General features: G+C 38.9%; 1 protein-coding gene across 1 annotated transcript in view; it reads left to right on the plus strand.

The window, feature by feature from the left end:
* Lix1 (limb and CNS expressed 1) overlaps positions 1-15,339 on the plus strand; it is a 49,608-nt gene that overhangs the window by 17,136 nt on the left and 17,133 nt on the right. Inside the window, exon 2 of the mRNA XM_006975935.3 lies at positions 69-232. Within this exon, the coding sequence (XP_006975997.1) occupies positions 69-232 (164 nt within the window). The remainder of the gene's footprint in view (positions 1-68; positions 233-15,339) is intronic.

Raw genomic sequence — 15,339 nt, forward strand, 5'->3', positions numbered from 1 at the left:
ACTGAAGTGTCTTCACAGTTGAAAGCAACCCCACATTTATAACTGATGCTATTTCTTGTCTTTTGCAGTGAATGTTGTGTCAATATTACAGGAATTTTGGGAAAGTAAGCAGCAGCAGAGAGCCACGTTTTCCAGTGAAGGCCTGGTGGTCTATGAGTCAATGCCCTCCTCTGGGCCTCCCTTTGTGAGCTACGTGACTCTCCCTGGAGGGAGCTGCTTTGGCAACTTTCAGGTAAGAACAGCCAGCCCCTTGTTAGCAAAAGATAACTGGGCTAGAGTAGTTACCTTCTCACAAAATAGCTGTGAGTTTTCTTGGATATAGTAAATAAAGCTGAATAATAGCCTATCAAATATACTGGAAAAATCAGTCAAATGCCCCAATTTAAAAAAGAAAGAAGTGGTTTATATTGGAATGTGCCCTGATACTTCTACAGAAAACAAATTTTTATAGTATAGCTTTTCATTTCCAAGATAGCTGTTGCCTTTTCCTTCAAAAAAAAATTCTGGAATAAAATTGTATAGAACTAGAAAACAGTGACAACATCTTCCATCAGGGCCTTTCTATCAGTTGAAAGGCTGCAGTACCATGATTTTGTTGTAATTAAGTATTAATCAATTTGGTCATCCTTGTAGCATATGCCTTTAATCCAGCACTAAGGAGGCAGTGACAAGTGGATCTCTATGAGTTCAAGGTCAGCCCAGTTTGCATAGAGAGTTCTAGATCAGCTAGGGCTACATAATAACTGTCTCAAAATAGCAAAATAAACAAATAAATATGTATATAAAATATATAAATCAATGCAATCAGTCTATTCCACACCAAAGAATGGACCAACAGCAGAAAGTTGAGAGCTGAGATCAAGTACCTATCTTTATCCCAGATTCCGCCTCTGTCTACTTGTAATCCCCTGAAAAACTTATTTAACCTTTCAATTTTTCCCAGCTTTGAGATGGGAAATATCCACAGGATTGGCCAGAAATCATGGAAAGTACACTCTCAATGTGTTTAGCATGATATATCTGCTAGACTATAGGCTTTCCAGATATCATTATTATAATACTCATCCACTTTGTTACCCTTTTTTCTCTTTGTGTGTAAATGTAGACATTTCTAATTGTATAGTGATGCAAAGCATTGGCCTGTATTACAATCAACATCTGGTTATCCAGTGAGTCACTAGGGAATATCAAGCATGCTGAGGATATGGTCTATACCCTTAGGAAATCAATGTAAAAAAAAAAAAAAAGCTGTAGTAATTATGGAGTTATATTCAAGGGTCACTGCAAGCACAAGCAAGGGAACTTCTAAAATTACCAGTCCCTTTTGTAAGTTCTCCTTTAGTGCAATAAACCACCCCTCATTCAGGACCCAACAGTGGTGCTTCATTTCTAACATATGGAAACTCATACAAAGCCAAGTTTCCTTTTGAGCCTTGGTAGCTAGAAGCCCAGATAAAAACTTTCAGTGTATGTATTTATCATATATGTGTGCAGGTGTACAGAACTCAGTTTTTTAAAGCTATCTTCATACTTGGTGTTATTTTCATTTCTACCTGTATTCTCCCTTTGAATTAATTATTTCACTCCATTTTATCTTATTGCGTGGTATATCTGCTTTGTATAGTGAGGGAAGATTATAATGTTTTTAAGCTTTTAAAACTTTTAAATCATTACAATATTTGTGTGTGTGTGTGTGCATGTGCGTGTGCATGCACGTGTGTGAATACATGTGCTTATGTGAAGGTGAGAGAACAGCTTGTGGGAGTCAGTTTTCTCCTTTCATCATGTGAGTCCTGGGTCTCAAATTCAGGTCATCAGATTTAGTGGCAAGCACCTTTACCAGCTGAGCCATCTCACTGGCCCAAGAAATGCATAATTTAATAAACAGGCTAGAAAATCCATGCAGTGTAGATGTTAGGGGTTATTGGGGAATGTAAACTGAAGCTGAGGTGTACAGTTGAAGGTATCTTATCCAGATGGGAAAGATAAAATGTTCTCATTATAAGGAATCGCATGTGCAAAGGCACACCAAAAGAGGAAACCAAAAGCATTTTCAGGATTATCAAAGTGTAAGTGTGGGAAGAGCTTGTGGAAGATAGCATTTAGACACTTGGCCATCACACCTTGCAAAGGGGTACAGGTTCTATATTAAGTAAATCAGAACCCTGAGTGTGAACAGTACATTCAGATGTGTTTCTGAAAGACTGCTCTGGAGGGAGATGCTTTAGAACTAAATGAAGCTAAGACCAAGAGCTTCAGGAAGTGAATGAGTCATGGACATCTATGGTGGTAGAGCTGCATGCACAATGTCATCAACAGAGAACGTAAAAGAACTTAAAGGTGGCTGGGAGTTGGGAAGTTGGGATAAAAATCTTAATTTTAGCTTTAGCCAAGGAAGATGAGGCAGCAGCAGAGACTCCAGAAAATGTGGACAAACGAGTGATTAGGGCATTCTGTTTAAAAGGTCGGTTGAAGGATTTTTGTTTTTGTTTTTGTTTTTGTTTTTGATACTGCATTTACCCATTAGTTTTTTTTTTAATATATTGAATATATTGAGTGTACAAGTAGCTTTCTGGAAAACTTTAAGGTCAGTGACATTGAAATGGGTCAAAACCCAGCAAATTTGATTAACAAAACCCAAACCTATGTCTTTGAAAAAATAAATCCAGGCCGTGATAGCTCACACCTTTAATCTGCACACGGGAGGCAGAGGCAGGCTGATCTCTGTGAGTTTGAGGCCAGTCTGGTCTACAGAGTGAGTTCCAGACAGGCAGGTGTAGCATGATTCTTAAAGAGTCTTATTAATAAAATCAAACCTGGAGCTGGGTATTGGGGTGAACGCTGGAAAATCAGAGAGACAGAACAAGCCACAGCTACCTCACCTCACCAGTTCCTCAGCTGATCCTGTTTCCTCAGACTAGAAGCTTCTGAGTCCTCATCCAGAATGGATCTCAGCTGAATTGTGCTGCTCAAAGCCTAAAACCTTAACCAGGCAAATGCTTCTAGTTTCTGGTCTTCACTCCTTATATACCTTTCTATTTTCTGCCATCACTCCCTGGGATTAAAGGCATGAGTCACCATGCTTGGCTGTATCCTTGAACAGATGGATTTCTGCTTCTGGAATGCTAGGATTAAAGGCATGTGCTACCACTGCCTATCCTCTATGTTTAATATTGTGGCTGTTCTGTCTCTGACCCCAGATAAGTTTATTAGGGTGCACAATATTTCGGGGAACACAATACCACCACAGCCAGGTCTACACAGAGAAACCCTGTCTAGAAAAGCTAGAAAGAAAGAAAGAGAGAAAGAAAGAAAGAAAGAAAGAAAGAAAGAAAGAAAGAAAGAAAGAAAGAAAGAAAGAAAGAAAGAGAAAAAGAAGGTCGGGTGGTGGTGGTGGCGGTGGTGCACGCCTTTAATCCCAGCACTCAGGAGGCAGAGCCAGGTGGATCTCTGTGAGTTCGAGGCCAGCCAGGGCTACCAAGTGAGTTCCAGGAAAGGTGCAAAGCTACACAGAGAAACCCTGTCTCGAAAAACCAAAAGGGAGAGAGAGAGAGAGAGAGAGAGAGAGAGAGAGAGAGAGAGAGAGAGAGAGAGGTAAATAAGAAAGATATCTTTGGAATTTCTGTTTAATAAAAAAATAAAATAGAAATTTTGAAAAGGTATGTGCCTCAATACTTATAAGACAAGTCATACAGTCATAGAAGTACAATACAAGCATACTACAAAAAAATCACTGTTAGAAAAAAAAACCCCACAAGGGGTCTGTAGAAACCACCTATGACTCCATCTCCAGTGGGATCTGATATCCTGATATCTCTGGCCTCTGAGAGTACCTTCTCTCTCTCTCTCTCTCTCTCTCTCTCTCTCTCTCTCTCTCTCTCTCTCTCTCTCTCTCACACACACACACACACACACACACACACACACACACACACACACACATGTGCTCGATTAAAAAATAAAACTAAAACATTTAAAAACCTGCAGAAATATGAACCACTCACTTTCTGGCTAGTAGGAAACTATATTATCTTTATAACTTTTTCCCAGAAATCATTTCCAAAGAAAAAATTTGACTAGAGAGGAAAACTAGTGGCTGCCATTATCTTATTGAAGTCTAAATTCTCTGCAGCAATGAACTATAAAGCAGTTCTCGTTCAGGCTTTATCTCCTGGAATCCCTTTCCTGACACTGATTCTCTGGCCTAACTCCCACACACCCCATGTCTTGATCTCTTCTAGTCATCCCCATACTCAACTGTGACCTAACAGTCAGTCCTCCTGCCCCACCTTCTAGGCCTCCACACAAAAATATTCTCCATGTATCTGCTCTGAATATTCTGTTGGAAACAGACTACCTCTTCAGATTTCCCAAAGCAGTTGCTTGCTCTCTATTAGCACCTTATGCTAAGGTAATGTATGCCTGTGTTTTCTCTCTGCAATAAAATATAGATGCTTCAGGGCTGGGACCCGTATCCCTAAGACCTTCATAATCTCAAGCACTGCTGTTTTCACATAGTAACAGCCAAATAAATTTTATTAAATCAATACTCAAATGAATGAATAACAAACCCAAGAATAACTTAAGGTTTTTACTCTTCTAAGTAATCAATAGTCTGCAAAGATATCCACTTAACTTTTCATGTAGGGCTACAAAGGCTCAGTAACCCTGAAATAAACTAGCATTATCTTGTTCATATCTATGGCTAAAGTACTGGAAGTGAATCAATGAGAAATAATTGATCTAGGATCCCCTCATTCTCTCTGGATTTCATTTGTGCATAACTTTCCTCTCACTCGACTCTCATGGCCATGAATAACCAATGATGACTGTATTTGTACCCTGGCATGCATTATGTTTACAGTCAATAAAAGCACTCATTATAATCTATCTAAAACGGAATGCATTTGTCATATAAAAATATTTCTCAAGACCATGAATCTAAGAGTTTTAGTGCTCTTGTTTTTGTTTAAGCTACCATGAGAATTATGAATTTTCCTATTGTCTCATAAATTTGGACTCAAATGATAGGACTTCCCTTAGGTGGTGGATCCAACATCCTCCTTATGGTCTTAAAAAAAATGAAAATGAAAACTCCTCAGCAGGGAGGCCTCTGAATGACTTCTCTGATCATTTCAAAGTCTCCTTTTCCTTGTGTTTAAATCATCATAGTTTAAGGTTCTCAGGAGGATTGTTAACATCCTTGCTTTAAAAGATCCAGAACTTCCTGAATCAAATACATTTTGAAATGTGTTTGGGTGGTTGGCCACCCCTTAACTCATTTGTCCCTCCAAAACATGATTGGGGGAAGAAAAACCAGGAAAGAAAAGAGGAATAAAAATTTCTTTAGAGATGATATCTCACACTGTTTCTTTGTCAGTTCAAAAACAATCTTAAATGTTCTTTTCACCATATAACATTTAACCATGTTTTTCTAGCATCTGTCCTATAAGAGCCTATGTACTTCTTCCTGCTATGCCTTTTCACATAACCCAATGCCACCCCTGTGCATTGCAAATCATCTCATGATGGATTATTAACGCCAAGGCCATGTGCTGAAGCATGGAGAAATCATTATGCCAGAGTAGGCTTCTTGCTGTGCCATGGACATCACTTCCAGTGGTGCCAAGTAATGCAAAATACTAAAGTGGAGTGTGGGCTGGGTTACAGAACTAATCACTCTGCTTTCAGCAGTCTCATGAAAGCTGTGAGAAATTATGCTCATTCATTCAAAACAGTGGTATTCAGAATGATCTTTAGTTTTCTGATTAGTAAAAGGAAAGCTGTCCAAGGTTTTGATGGTCACAAGCTAATACACTGTTTTTTTTATACAAAGCACCTCTCATTGGAGTAAATGGGAAGCTTGTGTCCATGAAGACTAATTAAGAAATTTTCAGTTAATCTTGACACCACAGTCCCCCCCCAAACAAAATGCAAATAGATGGGAGAGAGATGGGAGTTGGAGGGAGCAGTCCTTCCTTTTGTAAGACCTTCATAAATTACTATAGTATAAAAAAAGGAAAGTGAAAATATGATATTATTTTTAAATATCTAAACAATAAACAAAATAACCTACTGATATGAAAGTTTTCCCCAGAAGTTACACAAGATTTGTGCATTCTGGGTGTATTTTCATTATCATTATGTCTTTGTGTGTGTGTGTGTGTGTGTGTGTGTGTGTGTGTGTGTGTGTGTGTGTGCAGTTAATCCTTCTCTTGCTATACATCACAACCATGAAAGCCAGAGCATTTTCTACATTTTACCATAAAAACAACCGTAGCCCCAACTCATCTTCCAGCCCCTTATGAATGCAGAAGGAAGGCCATTCATTGTTCCAGCAGCTGTTTTTTCCTAAACCAAAAAGAAAACTTGAATATCTTATTTTATATTTTTATTTAAAAAGTTTGTGATCCAATTTTTTTTCAAAAATTTCATGGTTTGATCTTCTGTACAGAATTGGCTAGGATAATTTGTAATTAAGACTAGTATTCTTATCTTTAGTAAAAGCAAATTTCCCTTAGGTATAGTACTATATTATGCAATTATTTACATATGTGGATTATGATTAATGAAAAATGTAAAGCATTGATGTGATATTTTGATATATTTGAAATATGTCTAATTTATTAGAATAATTATATTTTTCTTAACTATTTAGGGGCTATTGTTAAAAGCATTTCATAGAAAATAAGCACCTGTGTTCAACAATATAGTGTGATTCTAAGACTAGTTGTATAATTCCAGGTACATGAGGTTGAAACATTTGGTATCTCTACCAGCAGACTCTTGATTGGGTCCCTCAATTCATTTTTAACTCATATCTGGTTGTACTGGGTCGTTTTGTGTGTCAACTTAACACAAGCTAGAGAGTCATCAGAGGAAGGAGCCTCAGCTGAGGAAATGCCTCCTTGAGATCCAGCTGTAAGGCATTTTCTCATTTAGTGATCAATGAGGGAGAGCACAGCCCATGGTGGGTGATGCCAGCCCTGAGCTGCTGGTCCTGGGTTCTACAAGAAGGTAAGCTCAGCAAGTCATGGGAAGCAAACCAATAAGTAGCTCCCTTCCATGGCTTCTGCATCAGATCCTGCCTCCAGGACCCTGCCCTGTTTGAGTTCTTGTCATGGCTTCCTTCAGTGATGAACAGCAATGCTGAAGTGTAAGTCAAATAAACTCTTTCCTCCCCAACTTGCCTTTTGGTCATGGTGTTTTGTGATAGCAATAGAAACCCTAAGACACTGGTGTTGTGCAATGGGATGTACAGTAGGAAGCCGAAGAAAGAGCAGATGAGTCTTTGTGAAGCTCTGTCTCTACACTTAATGTCCTTTAATTATTTTTGCCACTCTGCTTTTCAAAGTCATTGCTTATGAAAATACCTAGGGAAACTACCTTTACAAGCATTGTACTAAGTACAAGGAAAATAGAAGTGTGGAATGTTGTTTTCTTTTACTTACTTAAAGTGATAAACACACTTTACCCGTATAATCAGACACAAAAACCTGTTTTATACTTTCATAAATTGTATGAGTCTTCTCAAAAACCAAGAAAGTAAAGGTATATTTAAAATCACAATAAAATAAGTTAATAAAATTGAGGTTTTTCCCATGAGTGAGAGAATATTTAATCAGATCACATAGTTGACCAAATGGAACTGCAATGTTTTCTTTGCTAGTAGTCAAATAAGCCCTCACTTTAGCATTCCATTCTCTAGATAGAAGTGAAGTTCCTGGCATAAAATCAAGACTATTGTCAGGCACCAATATTTTAATCCTAAATATTTCTGTTTGAAACAATCCTTGGATTTTTTTCCCCTTACTTTGGAACTAAGCTCAGATGCATCACACATTGTGCAGTATAATAACTCCTAAAGGAGGCATTTCCTGGCAGAAATCTTCACAGAAAAACACCCTGTCATAACTAATGAGACTCAAAGATAGGAAGGTTAGTTATATATAACCCATTCCACTGGAAAGGTATGCCAGCTAATCATCAGTCTTTAATGACCTGCATGTATCTTAGAAACGTGTACTGTTTTAATAAGACCCTTTATTCCTTCTTCCTTAACTCTCATCTTCTTCTTTTCTTATTAAACAAAGTGAGTAGAGATGCTTGACTTCTAGAGAGAATGGTAGCATATAAAGAAAGGGAAAGCTTAGAGAAGACCCATAGTAAGCCGGGCGGTGGTGGCTCACACCTTTAATCCCAGCACTCGGGAGGCAGAGCCAGGCAGATCTCTGTGAGTTCAGGGCCAGCTTGGTTTACAGAACAAGATCCAGGACAGGTAACAAAACAACACAGAGAAACCGTGTCTTGAAAAAGAGAGAGAGAGAGAGAGAGAGAGAGAGAGAGAGAGAGAGAGAGAGAGAGAGAGAGAGAGAGAGAGAGAAGACCCATAGTAAAACAAGGATGTCAGGATATCTCCACAGGAGTCTTACAGCCCTTGTAATACACTATGGGAAGATGTTCACCATCTTACTAAGTTGCTGAGCAGGTAACATTGACTCTCTCTCCATCATTATCTCACATTCCTCTCATGCAATCCATTTACACCAAAATTATTATAAAAAATAAGCCAAAAGAAATATTTTTAAGAATTCTCTTTTTTTTTAAGTATATGTGTGCATGTCTGTATGAGTGTATGCTATGTGCTTACAGGTGCCTTCTGAGGCTAGAAAAAGGTGTTGGATGCCCTGGAACTGGAGTTACAGGTGGTTATGAACCATCTGATGTGGGTGATGGGAACCAAACATTGGTTCTCTGGAAGAGCAGTGAGTGTTCTCTTAACTGCTGAGCCATTCATCTCTGTAGTCTCCAAATAAGCCAAAAATTTGAGCTTTGATTAATTCATCTTGTCTTCACATAAACTTTAAAAAAGAAAAAGATGAAGAGAGAGAGAGAAAAGAAAAAGGAAGGAAGAAAGGCTGGAAGGGAGGGAGGGAACCTTGAAGGAGCACAATACAATTTGAGATTATAATGGTTACCAGGAACTTTGGTCTAGGTACATGTGTAGAATAGCATTTCAAGCAGAGGTAAACAAGGAGGGAAGCAGGTGGTTTATATTATGAACATTCTGACCCACCATATGCCTGAAATGTTCCTCTAAGTTGACAGGAACTGGTGAATTTTCCCTGAACACTGAACTCTCAAATCAGTCCCCTCCCCCATGCCTAGCAAAGACCCCTGTTCTCAGCACACACAGGGACTTGAATTGTCCCCACATACTTGCCTCCAGCCTGACCTGCAGAGATTAACCTGAGTGATGGAAACTCAGCAGTTGCCTTTTTCACATCGCCATCTGGAAGGCGCAAATGCTAATGCATCCACAACCAAATATATCGGAACACATGCAAATGTTCATGCTCTGACCTGGGAGGTCAAAGCCTTAAAGAACTGAGAGCAGTAGGGCCTGGCTTGTTGAATTCTTTTTGTTCAAGGCTTGTTCAACGTCAGGATGAAACTGAGGTGTTGATGACACTGACCAGAGCCCACAGGCCATACACACAAACTCTGCAAGTCACTTGCAGAAACTCAGACCACAGGTTGCAAAGGAAAATTGTTCTCAACCACTTGAATGACAAACATTACAACATTTAAGATTAGGACAAGAATTTTCACCTCTCACAGCCAGTTTATTTGGTTTGTCACTTGCAAAAATTTTAGTTTGGGAGAGCTCCTTGGGTACAATGTACTGTTGAGTGAGACCTACCTAAATATCACTGATCTGTCCTTGACCCCAGCGAAGATGAATCTTTAACCTGAGTTCTCGAGTCCTTACAGTCATCAGTAACACTATTACATTACTGTTATTCAAAACCTTTGCATTCTAAAAAAATGAGTAGCTACTATTTGGTTTATAGACAACCTACAAATTAATCTTGATTACATCTTTTTTTTAATTTTTTTTACTTTTTTTTCTTTTATTTTACAATACTATTCAGTTCTACATAACAACCACAGATTCCCTTGTTCTCCCCCTTCCTGCCCCCCTCCCCTTCCCCCCCAGCCCACCCCCCATTCCCACCAACTCCAGATCAAGGCCACCCCCGAGGACTGAGATCGACCTGATAGACTCAGTCCAGGCAGGTCCAGTCCCCTCCTCCCAGGCTGAGCCAAGCGTCCCTGCATAAGCCCCAGGTTTCAAACAGCCAACTCATGCACATTGCATAGTTTACCATGGAAGAAATAAAATCTCCTGAGAGGAAAAGCAGAACATCATTGTAATTTAGAAAAACCAGCAACTTTTAGAAGAGCTATCAAAAAACTTTTTAAACCTGAATATTGCTTTGCTTTATTCTTAGATAGAAACAGTCCTTCTATTGAGAAACTAGCACTGTTCTATGCTCACAATGCAGGATTTACCATGAAGATAAGGAGGCTTCTATATAGGGTGGCTGAAAGCATTATGTTAACATATTTTATTTGGACTTTTACATTGTCTTTCTTCTAAGAATGGGTCTAGGGGCTTCAGAATCACCTGGAAGTCTTATTTAAATGCCTATCTGGGAGGTGGGGTGCTGGGTCAGTGGATAAAGTTATTTGTTGTACAAACATAAGGCTATAAATTTGATCTCCAGTACCCACATAAAAAAAAAAAAAAGCTAGGTGTGCCTATGATCCCAGTACTAGGTCCTTGAGCTTGCTGGCAAGCCAATCTAACTAATTGGTGATCTCCGAGTTAGTGAAAGATCCTGTCCCCCCCAAAAAAAGGTAGAAGGCCAGCCAGCAAGATGGCTCAGCAGGTAAAACTGCTTTAAAGATCTCTGGAATCCAAGGTAGAAGGAGAGAGCTAACTCCCAAAATTTTCCCCTTACCTCTAAATGAATTCTCCAAAAGACTGTCCTCCAGGAACGTTCCATAGTATGCACGTGCTGAAATCAGTCCTCCCCCGCCACACACACATACACATGACACATACATGCATACTGTTTAAGATGACTCACCCATCTGAAGATATTTTGACTCAATCAGTTTGGAGCTGGGAAATACACATATTTAACAAGTTACCAGGTAACAATAACATGAACATTAAAGGTTTTGAACTATTGGACTTGAGTTACTGGGTAGGTTCAGTGGGGCATCTTTATTGGGTTATCTGTGAGATCCTACTGACTAGCTGATGACCTAAACTCCAAAATAAAATACAAAGCCAAAAGAGTCTGGATTTGGGGAAATTTTCTTATCCAGTAGAATTTGGAAAGTTTAATGGAAATGACTTTTATTCTTGAAGAGTTTCCAAACCCTTCTTAAAATTGTTGAAGAATACTTACATTATAACATTTAACCCCATGGTATCTATAAGGGCATATCCAACCAGAGACAGACAAAACGATACTGTCCTTTGATCAAGCCATAGCCAACCCTTCTATCTCTGCCTTCCCCTGCAGTCCAGAAAAGCAGAGAATAGGAAAGAGAACATTAAGGTGACCATCAGCACGTTGCCCTTCCCAATGAGCTACATTTTCTTCACTTTTTCTTTTAAAAGAAGTCAAGTTTGGAATCTTCTATCAAAGTGAGCCATGGAATATCAAAGTGAGAAATCTTTTTGAAGTATTATATGGGTTTAGGGAATGGTATATGATATTAGCTAAATTTGAGTTAGCAATCTTATGAAGTACACAATAAACTACTGGGTAGATACACTTGAGAAAGGATCTTTATTTGTTTACCTTTTAAGTCCCATGACCTTGGGATACATAACATTTGTAAAGTCTGTGTTTCCACAATTACAAAATAAGGGTAATAATACCAACCTCACAGGATCGTTTTAATAACTAGACGTGATATTAACCATGAACTGCTTAGCACAGGGCCAAAGCATTCAGGGTCAGCAATAAGATCTCTGCTATTGAGCTCTCCCCCAAGAGGGCGCTAAGAAAATTCTCAATTAGCTGAAGCAAGCAAAGTCTCTGTAATAGTTATCTTTTGTTGTATAACAAATTGCTTCAAAACTTACAAACATGTTCGGGACTCTGGATTCTGGGCATTTCTGGCTCACCACCTGCTGGAGGTGGCAGTCAGGCTGTCAGATTAGATGCTGTCATCGGGAGGTCGGATTGGATATCCTTCGAGACTCATCAAGGTGGCTATTGACAACAAGCTTTTTTTCTTGGCCATGTGTGCCTTTCCATACAGCTGCTCATATACATCAGCTAACTTTTCTTCATGCAGGTAATCAGAGAAAAGGCAAACAGGACCACGATGGAAGCCATAGGGTTTTTATAAACCAGTATTAGAGAAATATACTGTCACTTCTGCCATGTTCCATTGACTAAAACTGCTACAGAGTGGAGAGGAGTGGAAAAAGAATCGACCAATGAGGGCATTTTTTTCTTGATTCACCATTGCTTTTAAATGGCTTTCCCAAGAAATACAACATTCTGTGTTTTGTTTGTTTGTTTGTTTTTATGGAGGGAGGAGTCATCAGGGAGGAGACTTTCTGTTTTTGCTTTAGTATTAGAAGGCATTAATGATTATAATAGTTTACAATCTACTAGCAAATAAAAGGCACCTGAGTAGTAAGACAAACGCCTGAGTGGGGTCTGCTGGCCACTCACAAAGCATCTAGTTTTGCATACCTAAGAAGTCCACAGCTGACTTTGCTAAAGATTTTGACTGTTGAATATTCAAGCTCAGAACTTTCATAGAATGGGAAGGATGAAAGCTGTCTGTGTGTATTAACAAGTAAGAATGGTCAGCACATAAAGCATAGTTTAATCTCTATTTATGATGAGGTCTGGTGGAAAAATAGCAAGAATAAACCATACAAGGAAGTCTAATTCTAGCAGGAAGCTGCTTTGAAATAACATCATACTTCACTTACCCCCATCTGATGTCCTTGGTAACCAGTTTGGAAAACAATAAAATGCCCTGTAACTTACCATGTTTTATTTTCGTACAGTGGTTCCCATTGTTTGGTGGTTGACACTGAACGTGCCTGTTCTTACAGGAGCATCTGGACTGTGTGGTTTTGACACTCCAAGCAGACTGCAAATGAGCTAAATTGCTTGCCCAAGTACATGTTCCTATGGGTGAAAGGTTCTCCTTAAACCTCTCAAAAGCAAAACAGGTGGCAGTTACTGGCTCAGAAGAAAGCAGCTGGCTGGCATTACAGACATTCTGAAGTGCTTGTCTTTCAGAAATACAAAGAACAATAGAAAGAAAAGTTCTTTGATGGCTCAGAACTTATTTTATTTTATGTACTTTTTAACAAGCACACTTTCTCCCCATTGGAAGAAGAAAAAAAATCAAGTGCTCTGAAACAATAAAATAAGTAAAGACAGGTGTCTGTTCTCACATCTTGAGATTAGCTGAGTCTCCCACCTTCTTTTCCATGCTTCTCTGGTAAAGGCCCTGTGTGTTGCCTGCCTAGGTATCCTTTGATCTGTGAGGCAGTGCCATACGGCTGTAAATGTACATGCTGCCTTTGATCTAGTACTTAGCTGCTCTTATTTAAGTAGATAGCTTCTTTTGACTGTGCAGTGTTTACTCTGTCTCACTCTCCCCCTCTCCCTGAAAGTTGCTTAAATTGCTGTTATTTAGAGAGACAGATATTTTTTAAGAGTTTAAGACTGCTCTGACCTGAATCTTATTCCCTAAATTCTAAAATCCCAAAGCTCTGTTGTAGATTTTGTAAAGCCAAACTGCTATTAAGACGAGAGCTGTTGTTATAGATGTTGTGTAATATTGGCAAAATCTCTTTCTTTCTTTCTTTCTTTCTTTCTTTCTTTCTTTCTTTCTTTCTTTCTTTCTTTCTTCCTTCCTTCCTTCCTTCCTTCCTTCCTTCCTTCCTTCCTTTCTCTCTCTCTCTCTCTCTCTCTCTCTCTCTCTTTCTTTCTTTTTTAGAATTGTTTTGTTTGCTTTATTTTAAAACCTTTCTTTCTAATGGGAGTTTATTCTTTTCAAAGACTAACAAATATATTCTACACATTGGCAAAAATGCTCATATCAGAGTCTGAAGCCAGTTATCCTTATGAATAATTAGTCCAAGCTTGATATATTTTCATATTGCTGAATTAAATTACCATATAAAATATATAGGATAGTACTTTTTAAGAAAAAGAAGTATATATGCATTTATTGAAAGAATTTCTTGCACATTTTTCAGGTGTTTTATTGATTTGCTACTGAGTTTCCTATGTTTCAGCCCATTATTCATTCAGTAAATTGTAATAGGCAGAGATGCAAAGAAAATTACATCAAAATTATGTAATAGGGTAGAAGCACAAAGAAAATTATGTAACATGCAGGTAGGAGACAGCAGGCAAAGATCAGCAAACAATTACATTCAAGTATAGTCAGTGCCTTCATCCTGGCTTGAGAGTGGTAGGCAAAGCTTCCTGGAAAAGGCAGCATCTAAGCATTACTAAAGGTCAATTGACTCAGACCTCATGGCCCCGTGCATTTCTGGCTAAGTGTACCGCACAAAATAAAACTGCATGTAGAAATTCTCTGACTTAACACAGATAGCCTAAACCTTAGAAGATGTCTAAAGTTTGAAAGGCTTCCTACCTAAAGCCCTTTTGCTTCTCATCCAACACTAAAGAGACCCAGCTACCCCACATCCACTGTTTTTCTACACACACTTTAGAACTTCAGCTCTATTCATTTAAAGGTGTGTTTGTCATTTACCCTCACTATACCAAATATCTGAGACAATCTACTTTAAGAGAATAAAAGTTCCTTTTTCTTATGGTCTTAAAAAGTCCATAGTCAATTGGCTCTTCTGCTTTAGGGCCTGTTCTGAATCAGTGCATTATGTCAGACAGCATGCATGAGCAAAGCTATTTTCCTCTTGCCAAACAGGAGACAAAGAGAGAGGGAAGAGGTGTTGAGGTCCCAGTGTTTTCTTCTGGGGCACGTCTCTAATGATTTAACTTTCTCTCCCAGAGGCCTCGTTTCCTAAAAGTTCCACCACCTTCCATAAGCTGGAGTCCAAGCATTAAACTTCTTCTGTCTCTCCCTCTCCTTCTGTCTCTCTGTCTCTGTCTCTGTCTCTGTCTCTGTCCCTGTGTCTCTCTCTGTTTCTCTCTTTCACACACACACACCTAGCCCATTGTTTTAAAAGTCCTTGTAATTACTACCTTTTCCATGCCCTGATGGTACACAAGCACTGATCCTGGTTTGGACATTGTGAAGACTGTTGAAGCATACAAAAATCCCAAGCACAAAAGTTTGGGGTGGGGAAAGTCAATAGAAGTGATTACTTTACCTACATGATTGTTACACTAGAGCATTCCTGCTATTTGGAAAGTTTGGAGACAGGGAACCTGATCTCAGGGATTTAAACTGGGTTCGTGGACCTGGGGAGGAGAAACTGGGCTCTAAATGATATAAGGTTGTAAG

This window comes from Peromyscus maniculatus, chromosome 16 (genome assembly GCF_049852395.1).
Source record: "Peromyscus maniculatus bairdii isolate BWxNUB_F1_BW_parent chromosome 16, HU_Pman_BW_mat_3.1, whole genome shotgun sequence".
Lineage (NCBI taxonomy): Eukaryota > Metazoa > Chordata > Mammalia > Rodentia > Cricetidae > Peromyscus > Peromyscus maniculatus.